Source organism: Canis lupus, chromosome 21 (genome assembly GCF_003254725.2).
Source record: "Canis lupus dingo isolate Sandy chromosome 21, ASM325472v2, whole genome shotgun sequence".
Taxonomy (NCBI): Eukaryota; Metazoa; Chordata; class Mammalia; order Carnivora; family Canidae; genus Canis; species Canis lupus.
In genome coordinates, this window is record NC_064263.1 from 41752250 (window position 1) to 41766992 (window position 14743).

The 14743-nt window shown below is 46.9% G+C and overlaps 1 protein-coding gene across 3 annotated transcripts in view; it reads left to right on the forward strand.

The window, feature by feature from the left end:
- The first annotated feature begins 11127 nt into the window (after positions 1–11127).
- ZDHHC13 (zinc finger DHHC-type palmitoyltransferase 13) overlaps positions 11128–14743 on the forward strand; it is a 100946-nt gene continuing 97330 nt past the window's right edge. For all 3 annotated transcript variants that reach the window (XM_049098704.1, XM_049098702.1, XM_049098703.1), the window contains exon 1: positions 11128–11242. In XM_049098704.1, coding sequence (XP_048954661.1) covers positions 11216–11242 — 27 coding nt within the window. In that variant the 5' untranslated portion in view covers positions 11128–11215. The remainder of the gene's footprint in view (positions 11243–14743) is intronic.

Sequence of the window (14743 nt, forward strand, 5' to 3'; positions counted from 1 at the left end):
CATAAAATTAAGCATCACATCCTCTCACCTTATCAGGTGTTCCTGAGAGCATGCCCTTACTGAATCACTTTTATATTAATCCTCACCTCATACTCTGCTTCTAAGGAACTGTGCTAAGACCAACTGATGCTTTGGGTCCTGCTGTACTACTTCGTTTGCTTTTGGCTTGCTTTTGTATTGTCTACCCTCCCCCTCTAGAAGTAAGTTCCTGGAGAGCGGGGTGTTTTCTGTTGTGCTTACTGCTGTAACCCGAGTCCCTAGAACAAGACCTAGCACATAGCACTACTTTGTAGTGTACTTTCGCTGGTGCTTTGCCTGGTTGCTCTCAGACTCCATGTCCGCTCTGCTTTGTTCTGCTACATATCTTAGGGAGGCTTGGACGCTGTAACCGCATTTTCCAGACTTTCTTGCCAAGAGGCTTTCAGATCGTCTCTATCAATTAGGCAACGGTGGAAGTTTGGCAGAAAGAGTTGACGGGGAGGCTCTTTTCCTGCTCTGGTCTTGCGTCAGTGTCTCCCCAGCAGGCACAGAGTGCAATAGGGAATTTTTGGCACTTCCAGCACCTGCATGTGAAGCTTCTTCCTCGGAGCCCGAACATGGTTCTGGCACCAGCCTGCAGTGTAGCCCCATCGTGATCTGGCCACCTTTGGGAAATCTTATGGCTCAAAGCACCAGCCCAGCCTCCCGTCCTCCCAGGTTCTGGACTCCGCTCACACCACATCTATCTTGCTGTTGTTCCACTCTTAGGGGTGGTAGCTTCTTTCTGTGTCATTAAGCTCTGGATTAGCTCAAAGTCCCTTTTTTTTTTTTTTACCTCCTGGGCCCTTCCAACATTATAGAGTCACTTTTCTATATTAAATTCACTCTGTTTAATATATCCAGAGAGGTATATGTCTTATGACTGGATCCTCTCAACTCTGATTCAATATTTTGGTCCTCAATATATACTTGTTGAATGAATAAATTGTATTGCGAAGCTAATGTTCTTAGAGCTCATAATTCAAAAGAAAGAAACATCTTCTCCAGCATCCAATGATCAAATTAAATGGAAGGACTCTAGTTGGCCCTGGCTGGGCCACATGCCCCTCTGTGCCTTGGACCAATCTCTCTGGACAAAGGACTGGAGCACACTGATCACGGACTCAGCCCTACAGCTCATCACAGGCAGGGTATTGACATTGACTGTCCCATGTGAACCACTCGGAGTGAGGCAGACACACTCCCCCAGTGAAAGAGGGAGCTGGGCAGAAAAAACCCCAACATTTTCCCACTATGATACCTTTACAATCTTCAGAGGGAAATAGACATCTTGACAAATTATTGTCATGTGATGAGGTGAAGTATCAAGTGTTCTAGGAGCACAGGGGAGCATTTATTCTACGAAACACATTCACATACACCATGTAATTTGTTCCTCATGATGCCAGCCACCGTGAAGCAGGCATTTTCATCTTCACCTTATAATCTTCTTTGGCCTCCTGGTGACCTGCATGTTCTTTCCTTTTGGACTCAAAGCCTTGTCTGCCCAACTCCCTTTAGCCAAGTCACATCAGCCTTTGTTTTCTTTCCACTTCTAAATATCTCAGCTCCATTCCTTTTTGATGTAAAATCGTCCTCAAGGGGGGTGATCACAAGCAAGTTTTTCCTGGTCCCATAACAACCTTGGCACATACAAAGCACCCACGGCGAGGCAGACACCATGACACCATACCAGATGTTTTACACACATGCTCTCATTTACTCTTCTTCACAACCTTACAAAATAGCAGTAGTGTCCCAGAAAGATTGTGTCACTTGGCCTAGGTATGTAGCTACCTTGTGAAAGCCGGGATACAAAGCTACCTTGGTTTGGCTCCCCCAACAGCAGCATCTCCCCCGTATTGTCTTCACACTAGTGGGGGGATGGTTGAAAGAACTAGAGATGTTAACCAGTAGGACAGCACACACAGGGATGTCACTGTTCATCTAAATATCCAATGGGCTATGAGGTAGAAGAGAGAATTCACTGGAATTTTTGTGGCCCCAAGAGCCAGAAACAGCACCAACTATGTAAGTTACAGTGAGCTGAAGCTCTGCTCAATATAACCCCAAAGGTAGAAGGTGATGTGAGTGTTCAAGGAGATAGTGATGGGGCAGCTTTTGAGGGATGTGGAAGAGCGAGAAAATCCTGACTCAGGGAGCAGATTGGGCAGAGGGATTTTAAAGATCCTACAGCCATGAAACCCCTCCTTGCTTTCTGCTCACCCCATTTCTTGAAGTTACAGTTTTCACGAGGCTCCCCCGAGATTCTGGGTCAACTCCAGAAGGCAAATTGATTAAAAAAATTAGGTAATTCAAATGTGTCAAAATGACACATTGGTTGTTAAAAACAAACAAACAAACAAACAAACCACAAAACCGTATATTGGTAATATAGACACACCATGGGGACGTTTTGCAAACTTTCGTGCAATTCAAGCAATTTAGTCTGCCTGAGACATCTCCAGACTTTTTAATTTCATTTTGTCATTTAAAAAGTACTCCATGCCTATCCAGTTAAGACTAGACTGCTTGTCTGAAAATTTTTTACTAATTTTAATACTCTGCCTCAGACTCTACGTGAATTGCCTGAGAAAAGGATGCAATGGGACTGAGCGCAGAGCCTGTGTCTTGTCTGAGGGGCATCTCAGGGAGCTTCCTTCTGTGCCCCTAGGTCCATTACTCCAGTGTTGCACTAAAGGAATGATGGGGAACTATTTCTTCCTTCCCAAGGCAGGAGTCTGGCTTGTTTTACATGAAGAGAATCACCCCTAAGTGTCCACAGTCCCATGTTTGGAACTGGAATCAAACTAACTTGGCCTTGGAAATTCAGGACTCCTTTTTTGTCCGTGGCATATGACACACTATGCAGATATTTCCATGGCACATACTTCTAAGTACTGCTCAGGTGTGCTGTGGCCAAAGTTTCATTTGCAGGTCGGGAAACCCATAGAGGACTGATGTCTTGCCAGAGACCTCAGCTGATAACTGACCGCTTGAAAGCTGGCCCTTCTGACTGCTGGCCTGGCTCCTTGCACTGTCCCACACATCTCCTTCACCAGCTGCTCAGGGGCATGGCTGATGGAGGAGGAAGCCGAGCAAGGGAAGGGCCAGGCTCTTGCCTCAGGATTTCTGTGGGTCTGTGACCCAGCTCTGATCACAGCTGGAGGCCTGGGCTTTTTTTTTTTTTTTTTTTTTTTCCACTGTGTACAAAAGGTTTAATTTTGACAAAGGGGTTAAGAGGCTGGGCTGACCCTTCTACAACCAGTGGTTGGGAAGAGTGCTCCGGGGATACTGCCCACCCCACAGCTTCTGTCTTCAGACTCCATTCTACAATGGGGCCTGATCCTGCCCTTTGCAACTGTGCGGCGATCCCTGATGAGGACCCCCATAACTATCCCCATAAAAGGGCTCAGGCTTCCATCTTCACGAAAACCTTGGGGCGAGAAAAGATCTCGATGGCTTCCTCTACCTGTGCCAGCTTCCGGTCCAGCTCAGCACGATGGCCCTGGGCCTTCAGTGAGTCGGCCCCAGCAGGCAGCAGCACTAGCTCACGTAGCAACTGGCTCTGGCTCTGGAGCAGATTGCTCAGTGTCTCTAGCCGCTGGTTCTCCGGCATGCGAGTGTGGCCAGGGGGCATGGCAGGTCCTGTATACAAGTCACCAGTCTTGATTCTCTTTTCTGATCTGTACCCTCCCCTCCACACCTTGGGTATATTCCGGCCTTGAGAGCTCTTCCAGTCGGTGACAAGCAGGTAGCAAGTGCCGGGTCTGTAAGATCTTGTAGAGAGTCAGGGGTGGAGTCAATGTCACATATAAACAGAAGTGGTGGGAAAGCAGGAGTTCTGAGTACAGAGTACACAGAGGACCCCACTCTACAGGGAGAGATGTCCAGAGGCATAGAGACAAGAGAGAGAAACTAGTGACCATGCCTACTTTGGTTCTTTTTTTTTTTTTTTTTTTTTGCCTACCTTGGTTCTTAAGGGTGCCTCACTGCTCAACTCCAAGTCTGCAAAGGACTTTGCCACAGGCAATCGGGAGCCACAGAAGGTTCAAGGGAATGGGGGGAATTTCATGTTATCATTTTATTCAGTGATCTACCTCTCCTGCCATCTCACCTACTACCCTGCTGATAAACTATTCATCTGGAACTCAGATGGGGAATGACCTCAGTGCCTTCAGCTTGGGAAATCCAGATTTTGTCTGGATTCACCATCCATCCAAAGCCCAGGGTGGAATTCTTTCATTTAGAAACTGTGATGACAGTTAACCAATTAGGCCTCCCATGGTCTCTTCTATATCCTCGAACAACTTGCACCACAGCAAGCCAGCTTGGCCCGTTACCATGGACACCACTGCCACTATAATTGGAGCCCGCTGGGCAGCAGCTAACAGCAGATTTAACTGGTTTCTTGTCTTCTAGTGAAGGCACAGCTGACGGGAATGCAGCTCTCCTCATCAACGCCAATAGTTTAGTGTGTAGGGCAGGGTGGTGATGGAAAGGGAAGAACAATTACTCCTATAAAATGTCATAAATCAACGTCCTTGTCGGAACAAGGAATAAATGTTGACCAGTGGAACTGTGGTCATTATATTTCCTGTGAAGTCATGAACATTTCAGAATTAGATCATAATCATTGGTAAGGCTGAGTTTTCCCTAAGATCTCAGCTTTTCTAGTTGTCTTAGTATCCAATGCTGACCAACATTTACAGAGCACTTATTGTATGTACATTACATACATTCTTTCATTTAATCCAGACAACTATCCTATGAAGTAGGTTCTCTTACTAGTCCCATTTTACAGATGAGAGCATGTAGGCTCGAAGTGGTAAGGTCTCTTGCTTAAGAGCACATGAAAAATGAGCCTCTAAAACCCATGTCCCACCTTGATTCCTCCAAGTAGGTGGGGAGTTTGAAGATATTTCTGAAAAAAATACCAGTGTGAAATTTGAAAGTTCCTGAACCTGTAGATGGTTCCTAGTCTCCAAACTTATTTCTTGTCAGTGTCTGTATTGCCAAGGTCACAGCCTTGTCACATGAGAGACAGCCCTGCCCCTGTCACCTGAAGCTCTTGGCCTGAGCTCTTCCGAAGTCTCAAACCTGACACCCTGGGGCAATTGCTGAAGCTTCCTGAATCATAGTCTATTAAAGTGGAGTGCTAATCCCCACTCTGCTCACTTCACAAGGATGTTATGAGTCTCAAACTAAGTAAAAGCAGACGTGTTTTGCGAACTGTATGAAGCCATAGATAGGATTCTTCAACTCAAGTCAACATTTTTTTTGAGCCCTTAGCCTAGGTCAGGAAATGTGCTAGGTGCCAGGGATATAAATAAAAATTAATTAGTATAAGAAGTTATTCCACAACTGAATATTGAGCTGAGTTCCCATGGGCCAGGTACCACGCTACCCACTGGAATGCATCTATGTCTGAACCAGGGCTCACAGGACTGCTCCTGGTGTGCAGAGAAGATAGATGTTCAAAATGTGAATTCAATAATGTTCCATGGGTGCTGTTAGAAAAACTGCAGGTGCTATGGGGGCATTTCCAGGGAGTGCTAACCTGATCTAGGGGTCCAGGACTCCCCGAGGAAGTGATATTTAAGTGTTCTCTATGAGCACGGAGACTAAGAAGGAAGTGGGTATATAAATCAATAAATACAGAGCTATGATAGATGGATAGAGAAGGTACGGAGGCGAATCTTGCCACACCTATATTAAAGTCAGGTAGATTTATTACCCAATCCCATATGTTGCTGTCACACTTTGGAAACATTCAGAAAAAATTTCCATAGGAATAAATATTTAAATATGTGACTGCAAGTAGGCGACCAAGACTCAAAATAGCAACCAAGAAAAAGTAGTAGGAATACTTCCTGCTTTACCTCTTCTCTCTCTCTCTTTTTTCACACACACACACATGAATCTGGTTAATGTGGCAAGTAAAATATAAGATGTGCACCATGGTCTCCTGAGCCAGACCATATTGACTTAGAGTACCTTATTACCAAATCTTGGTGTTTTTTCCCCTTTATTTTATATAAAGGGGGAAAGTCACTTTCACTTTTTAACTGTGAAGCTTTTCATGCATAGAAGAGACCAAGCCAGACTTCTAAGCAATCCCTGCCCCATCCTGCAACCCCCAGCCCTGAAAATCTGTGAGGTTGGTTACAGTTAGAAACTGAGGCTCCTTGAGGGCTGGTGAGATAGCCTTGAGGCGGGGTCAGAAGAGTCGCCCTAATCCTATCTTCTCCACTAACTTGTAGAATGGTCCTGGAGAAATCATTTCCCTCTCTCAGCCTCAGTTTCCCCATCTATAAATAGAGGAAGTTGGGGAAGTCTTCTTGAACTAGTTTTATGAATTTATGGAAAGAGAGGGAGAACCCTATCTCCCCAGACTAAGGTGGGTCCCTGCGTTTTATTTCCTGGTTAGCACTGATTTTTGTCTCTACTTTTTCTCTTAAAAAAAGGTGGGGGGGGGGCAGCCTGAGTGGCTCAGCGGTTTAGTGCTGCCTTCAGCCCAGGGCCTGATCCTGGAGACCCGGGATCAAGTCCCACGTCAGGTCAGGCCCCTGCATAGAGCCTGCTTCTCCTTCTGCCTCTCTGCCTCTCTCTCTCTCTCTCTCTTTCTGTCTCTCATGAATAAATAAATAAAATCTTTTTAAAAAAAAGATTTATCTAGCTCTATCAGTATTTGCCCTCCCCCAAAGACTTGACCTTCAGGAGAGCAGAGACTCCGCTGTTTGCCACTGTACTCATGTGTTTTAGCCTGTACCTAGCACATAGTAGGAGGTCAATAAACATTTGTTGCCCGAATGTTCTCAGGGAGCACTCATCCCCAGCCCAGCTCTGCTGGCTTGATACCAGTGAGCACCAGGGTTTTCTAACTGGTGTCTGTGAAAAGCTCTGTGCTGACAGATGTGTGGAGGTTTGTGACATTCCAAAGGATCACTACAGTGCCTTTGAAATAATTACAAACATAAGCCCCTGTTCCAAAAAACACTTTTTTTTATGATAGTCACACACACACAGAGAGAGAGAGAGGGGCAGAGACACAGGCAGAGGGAGAAACAGGCTCCATGCACAGGGAGCCTGACGGGGACTCGATCCCGGGTCTCCAGGATCGCGCCCTGGGCCAAAGGCAGGCGCCAAACCGCTGCGCCACCCAGGGATCCCCCCAAAAATACTTTTGTCCCTTCTAAGGTCACAGAAGAAATGAGGCCAGAGTCAGAAGTTCAGTCAGAATGAAGTTAGTTGCCACCCATAGTGTGACAGTGGGGATTAGCAAACCCTAATGTGGAATTTTTCTTCATCGCCAAGAATTGTTAAACATTGTGAAACCAGCACTTCTAACAGTGATTTATGAAGTGGAACCTTTGATTGCCTTTTGTAAACCGTTACTTTAGCTGTGTTCATTCATTTGTTCATTTGTTTGGACAGCACTTCTTTTCAAGCTTTTCCGTGTGCCAGGCCTTGAGGAGCCTGGTGAGGGCATAAGGATGGCTGTGCGCCAGGAATCCAGGGGCCAGTAGAGGGAAGGACATCTATCCAAGAGCTGCAGAGCTGATCAGTATCTGTGAGCCCATTTGATTAAAATCTGTGAATGCTACTGAACAGTAAGCCCCAGGAAACCAGAGACTCATTTTTTTTTTCTTTTCAGTCTTGCTCAATATTGAATGATGTGTGGTCCATAGTAAGAACTCCATCTACAGTTGCAGAATGAGTATTAGTATCATCTAAAAGAGATCCAAAAGGTGCTATGGGGAATGGAGAGGTGGTGCTTAGTCTCAGTGGGGGAAATTACATGATCAAAACTAAGAGGGACCATTGAGGTTAGTGTTTCCTGCAGCCAGGCTCAGCCTCATTTTACAAATGAGGAAACTGTCACAGAGAGAGAAAGAAAGTGATTTGCTCAGGGTCACACAGAGTTAGGGGCTGAATTTTGTCCTCCTGTCCCATTCCTATGTTGGAGTCTTAACACCCAGTAGCTGAGAATGTGACAGTATTTGAAACGGGGGTCTTTAAAGAGGCAAGTAAATTAAAAAGCAGTCATATGTGTGGGTCTTAATCTATATGACTCCTGTCCTTATAAGAAGACGGGATTAGAACACAGGTACATACAGAGGGAAGACCTTGTGAAGAAGACACAGAGAGAAGATGGCTATCTACCAGCCAAGGAGAGAGGCCTCAGGAGAAACAGTCCTGTTAGTGTAACACTGTGATCCTGGACTTTTGCCTTCTAGAATTGGGAAAAAATAAACTTCTGTTGTTTAGCCCCTTCCCCCGTCATGTGTGGTACTTTGCTATGGCAGCCCTAAGAGACCTGATACATAGTACATGATGGCAAAGTTAGGATGAGAGGCCAAGTCTGCTGAATCTCTCTCTACCTCTCTTTTAAAGATTTTATTTATTTATTTATGAGAGACACAGAGAGAGGCAGAGACATAGGCAAAGGGAGAAGCAGGTCCCCTGTGAGGAGCCTGGTGTGGGACTTGATCCCAGGACCCCGGGATCATGACCTGGGCCGAAGGCAGACACTCAACCACTGAGCCACCCAGGTGCCCCTGGGTTTGCTTTCATTTTTTTTTTTTTTAAGATTTTATTTATTTATTTATTTATTTATTTATTTATTTATTTATTTATTTATTTGAGACACAGGCAGAGGGAGAAGCAGGCTCCATGTAGGGAGCCCGACGTGGGACTCGACTCCAGAATCACGCCCTGGGCCGAAGGCAGGCGCTAAACTGCTGAGCCACCCAGGGATCCCCCTGGGTTTGCTTTCAAATAGCCATCAGTTGTGGCTACACTAATCCCAATCTGAAGTGGTTCAGGGGAGGTATGAACCAAGTGGGCAGAGGGGAGCAGGAGCCTTACTAAAGAGTGTTAGCATTTATTTGTTCCAGAATCTTCCCATGTGTTAGGATATCGATGCAGAAGCACTGAAATAGCGGACTTCAAGAGCCCCACAAGTTCCAAAACACCTTCTAATTCACTCTTTGAAAGTGAAACCAAACCACTTCAGTGAAAGCACTTCGCTGTGAGAGACCGAGGTTTGAATCCTCTCTCGACCACTTACAGCTGCATGACTTGAGGTTGATATATTGAATGGGAACGTCAGTTTTTTCTTCTGGGAGATGGGAAAACGAACACTTCTTTCATATATTAGACACAATATATGCAAAAACACTGTCCTAGGCACCAATACATGGTGATCAATAAACACAGCTCTTAATTAGTTAAGCAAAATGACCGTACCCAAAGGCTTTCTCCTCTTTGAAGCCTTGCCTAATGTCTCCAACCTATCTGGTCCAAATTAATTGCTCACTGCTCTGGCTCTCACAGGAAGTTGTTTACACTTCTATTTGTCCTTCCTTACGTCATAGCAGTTGATGACACACTTACCATCCGTCCGTCCATCAACAAAATTATACTAACCATTGTCCAACCCCATTGTCCAATCCCAACAAAATTATACTAACCATTGTCCAATCTCAGTGCTGGGCCCTGAGAGTTCAGACATGGATGCCTGGGTGCCCCCTTTTGCCCCAACTGGCCCTGGTTTAGCTCTTGTTCCCACATCCTTGCCTACTCCTTCAAAGAACTGAGGCTGTTAGTTTAGGCTGGGGGAAAGGTGGGTGGAAAGATAAATATGTGATAGCTCTCTGCAGAACCCCAAAGGACACTACTCTGTGGAGCAGATACACACCAGAAGCCAGGTGTAGTTCCAGAGAACAAAACGGGCCAGTGGGGCATATTACAGGAGATAGCAGGAGGGTGTTCCAAGAGATCAAGGTTTTTGTCCTTTTTGCCTATGAACTCAAAGAGGTTGAGCTTTGGGGGTAACTCAGGGCTGCCGGGCCCAACAGGCAGGGGATACTATAATTATAAGAGTAATAAAGATAAAAATTTTTTAATAATTATATTGTATTATGGTATTTATTGTGGGAAAACCTAGCACTTTGTTGGATTTCTAGACACTTATTTTGTGATTAAAAGTATTTTTATAGAATAAGGGAGTCATAATGTTTTCTGTTCCTTTCCAGCTTAACCCCTAAAGGTCTTCATCTGGTTCGGTTTGGCAACAGATACATTAAGGAATAATTACAAAGGCCGTGTTAAGCACTTGGCTAGAAAACTCCAGTGTTTTCTGGGGTGTGAGGTAGGAGAGCCCCATGGCCCCACTGGAGCTACCCAAGCGCAGGGAGCTGGACGGTAGATGCCAGCTCCTTCAGTGCAGTCCACAAAGGTGCTGGGGAATGCAGGTAGGGGGCTCTTGCCCAATCTTCCACCAGCCTGAGCAATGAAATTCAGTTATTTTCTCTTCTGTATGAAAAAAACAGAGGCCCAGATGGTGAAACGGTTCACTCAAGATCACAAAAGTGGAGAGTGACAATTTTTTAAAAATATTTTATTTATTTATTTATTCTGATGCATATAGTACGTGATGGCAAAGTTAGGATGAGAGGCCAGGTCTGCGGACTCTTTCTCTTTTTAAGATTTTATTTATTTATTTATGAAAGACATAGAGAGAGGCAGAGACACAGGCAGAGGGAGAAGCAGGCTCCCTGCAGGGAGCCCGATGCGGGACTCGATCCCCGGACCCCAGGATCATGCCCTGAGCCGAAGGCAGGTGCTCAACCACTGAGCCACCCACGTGCTCCCACCTGTTTTAACAGTTCACATTTACTGACTCATTATTGCAATTCAAACATTGGCTGAGGAGCTTTACACGCTTTTCTCTCATTTAATCCTGACAATCCGCGAAGTACGTATCCTTATTTTGCCCCGTTTCACAGACGAGGAAAGGAAGAAGAGGCTTCCGCGGGCTACCCAGCCGTTGAGCAGCCAAGCCTGCATCTGCTCTCAGGAGGCGGTGGTGGCGGTGGAAGCGCAGCCTGATAGGGACCCGCGCTGGGGCCGGGGGCGCGGAGCACAGGTGCACGCCCAGCCGCGCGGGCGCCGCTGGGGGCGGGCCTGGGGGCGGGGCCTCGGCCTCGCGGGCCCCCAGCAGCCTCGGCGGCCAAGCCCCGCCCCCAGCCTCGAGGAGGGCAGGGATTGGCTCTCCCGAGGGCCCGGGGCGCGACCGCGGCGGGGGCGGGGCCGCGAGCAGGAAGCGGTAGTGGAGGCGGCGGCGGGCGCGGGCCGGCGGGCGGGCGGGCTGCTGCCTCCGCTTTCCCGGGTGGCGGCCGCCGGTGCCGAGATGGAGGGGCCGGGGCTGGGCTCGCAGGTGAGTGCGGCCGGGCGCTGGGCGGCGGGGGTCGGCGGCCGCGGGGAGAGGGGGCCGGGGCCGGGGTGGGGGAGCCTCGGGGGGCGGAGGGGCCTGGGCGGGGGAGGAGGAGGCCGGGGGCCTCCGGGAATGATGCGGGAGTTCTCTCCGCGGCGGCCGGAAGGACGGGGCGAGGGCCCCTGGGTGGGTGCCCCGCGGGCCCTCCACCTCCTCGGAGGCCGGCACCCGGGCCCGGCGGGGACCGCTCGCCCCGGGGCTCGGGAGGGCGGCGCGGCAGTTCCCGGGAGACGCGTCACGTGACGCACCTGAGTTGGACCAGCCCGTCTTGATTGACCTTGGCCTGGAACCCGTGCGGTTCCCTTGCTTGCTTGCTTTATTTTTTTATTTTTTTCCCCCTCGATGGAGTTGCCTGGACACCCGGCTCCGCCCCGCCCAGGCCTGTCGGGGTTCCCGCATCCCCGGGCGTGCTCCTTCGGAGAGCCGAGCCGAGGCTGCTGGCGCGGGGGGCGGGGGCAGGTGCGTGCCGGCCGCCGGCGGAGCCCCCGCAGGACGCCCTTCTGGGGAGGAGGCCAGGGAGGTAACAGGACGTTCCAAGGGGAAAAGGTTGCGGTCCTCTTGGCTTATGGCCCTTTTCCAGGTCCCAGAGTGGTTGTAGCTGTTCACTCCGTATGTGTCGAATGAATGAAGAATATCCAGTGAGTGCTTAGTTTATGCCAGATGCTTTTACATGCATTATTTTATTGAGGGACTGCAGCATCCTTAAGAAGATGGTATTAGGGGATCCCTGGGTGGCTCAGCGGGTTAGCACCTGCCTCCGGCCCAGGGCGTGACCCTGGAGACCCAGGATCAGTTCCCACGTCGGGCTCCCTGCAAGGAGCCTGCTTCTCCCACCGCCTGTGTCTCTGCCTCTCTCTCTGTGTCTCTCATGAATAAATAAATATAATCCTTAAAAAAAAAAAAAAGGTGATATTATCTCCTTTTCACTGATGGGGAAACCGAAGCTGTCTCCAGTTGGACTGCGTTAGGTGGTAGATGCTCTGTCTCTAGTGGGATCCAAGCAGTTTGAGATGATTGGATGAGTCGGCCTCTTAAAAAAAAAAAAAAAAAAGTCTTTCCCATCCTTAGGGTGTTTCTCATGCTCCCCCCATTCCTGTCCTCCTTTCAACAATTTGATGTAGGTTCAAGAGAAAGAATAAAGTAGCGGAGAATCTGTTAAGTCATTCTTATATTAGGTATTCTTGCATTTTGACAGGGGAAAAAAAAAAAGCTTTGCAAGCTGACTGGATTTTACAAAAGGGTGTAGAATCTTCGCGTGAAAACTCTGTCGCATTTTTTTTCCCCTCAAAGAATCTCAAGGAAAAGTTGATAACTAGCGTATCTTAATTACTGCCACTCGTTTGCAAAAGCCTTCAAGTACTTAAGGTCCACTCCCTCGTGCTGAAGGGAAGATAGCCCTGCCCCAGTTTCATGACGGAGGGAGGAAAGAGAATGATTCAGAGGTTGAAATTAATGGGGCAATGTAGAGTAGTCATTGTTAATAATAATTGTTGTTAATAATAATATCATAATAATAATTGTTTTCCAGTAGTAAAGATTTCACCTGTATATGGTGCTCTACAGTTTGCAAAATATTTCCCTCTTCTTGATCACTGTGAGGTGGGGAGAGATTGTTACTCTGGTTTTTAAAAAATTTTTTAAGATTTTATTTATTTATTCACGAGAGACACAGAGAGGCAGAGACACAGGCAGAGGGAGAAGTAGGCTCCACGCAGGGAGCCCAATGTAGGACTCGAACCCAGGACTTTGGGATCACGCCCTGGGCTGAAGGCGGTGCTAAACCCCAGAGCCACCGGGGCTGCCCTGTTACTCTAGTTTTAAAGATTGGAACTGAGGCTCAAAAAATCAATCTTTTGTTAAAAGTCAAACAGCTGCTGAGTGATAGAGCCGAGATTTCATTCATTCTGCAAGGTGTTGTTACAGGTGTTAGAGAAACATTCTTGCTCTGGTTGGATTTGATTCTCCCGATTTCAGTGTTAGATATTGCTAGAATTTGCTTATGCCATCTGGCCCCCAGTTTCCTCTCTGACCTCGTTGTTTTTTTTGTTTTTAAACTACTATCTTGCTTGCTTAATCAACCCCAGCCACACTGGCCTCAAGACTCTGTACCTACCCTTCTATTCTGTCTGGAGTACTTTTTCCTCAAATACCCGCATGGCTTATTCCCCTACCACTTTAGGGCTTTGATGCAGATGTCCCCTCAGTGCCGCAACCCCTCCTCATCGTTGCCACTACTGGCAACATTCCCTAGTCTCCGTTCTTGTTTTATATTTCTCCTCAGCATTTAATACCATTTAACATACTTCTTGATTTCATTTGTTGTGTCTTTGCTTCCACCACATGTGAGTTCTATGAGGGCAGTCATGTTTATCAGTTATGTTGACTGCTGTGTGTGCCTAGCATCTACAACGATCCCTGGCACTGGTGGGTACTCTGTAAACAATTGTCCAATGAATGAACTTGGAAACTGAGCTCTGGTACTTCTGTTGATGTCACAACAAATTTTAATAGTTATCTGTTGGATCTCTGTTTTACATGATGATCTGGCGTGACAGTGACCTTCATCAGAGTTTGCATATGATTTTTTTAGATCTTGGGCTTGTCTTCAATTAATGCCCACTTTAACAGTCCTTATTTAATATTTAGAGAAATAATATGATTCATGATATCTCCATGTGAAAAAATATATGATCCCTTATATCTTAAAATTGTTCTAGTTTTCTTTTCTTTCTTTTTTTTTTTTTTTTTTTTAAAGATTGTTCTAGTTTTCTATTGCTATGTAAAAAACCACCCCAAAACATGGTGGTGTGAAACAGCCATTGTCACGTTCATGGACTGTGTGGGTCAGGAATTTGGACAGGGTATAGCAGGGATGGTTTGTTTCTGCTCCACTGTGTCTGGACCTTTTTCTAGAAAGACTCATAAGTTGAGATACTTCATAGCTGGGATTGGTGTCATCAGGTGACGTCTTCACTCACATTTCTGGCAGTTGATGTTGATTTTGAGCAGGGACACCTACACGTGGCCTGGGCCTCTGCATGTCTTGGTGGCTGGGTTCTAAGAGTGAACATCTCAAGAGACAGAGGAAGAAGCTGCCAGGTTCTAAGGCTGGGCCTGCAAACTGGTGGCACCTTACTTTTGCCGTATTTTACTAGTGAGACAGTCACAGAGCTTAGATTTGAGAGCAAGGGACACAGACCCTCTCTTCCCAATGGAAGAGTATCAAAGAATTTAGGGACTCTGTTGTAAGAACCACCACAGATGTATCCATATCTCTTTTACATAATTTTCATAATATCTTTTTCTCCCTTGTAAGGGAGGGTATTCATCTAGCTACAAGTTTCTTTCTTGAAATCTTGCCTATTGTGTTCACTGCCATATCCTTGTGTCTAGAGCAGCGCCTGGCAGAGAGGGCATTCAGTAATATCTGAGGAATGAATGGAT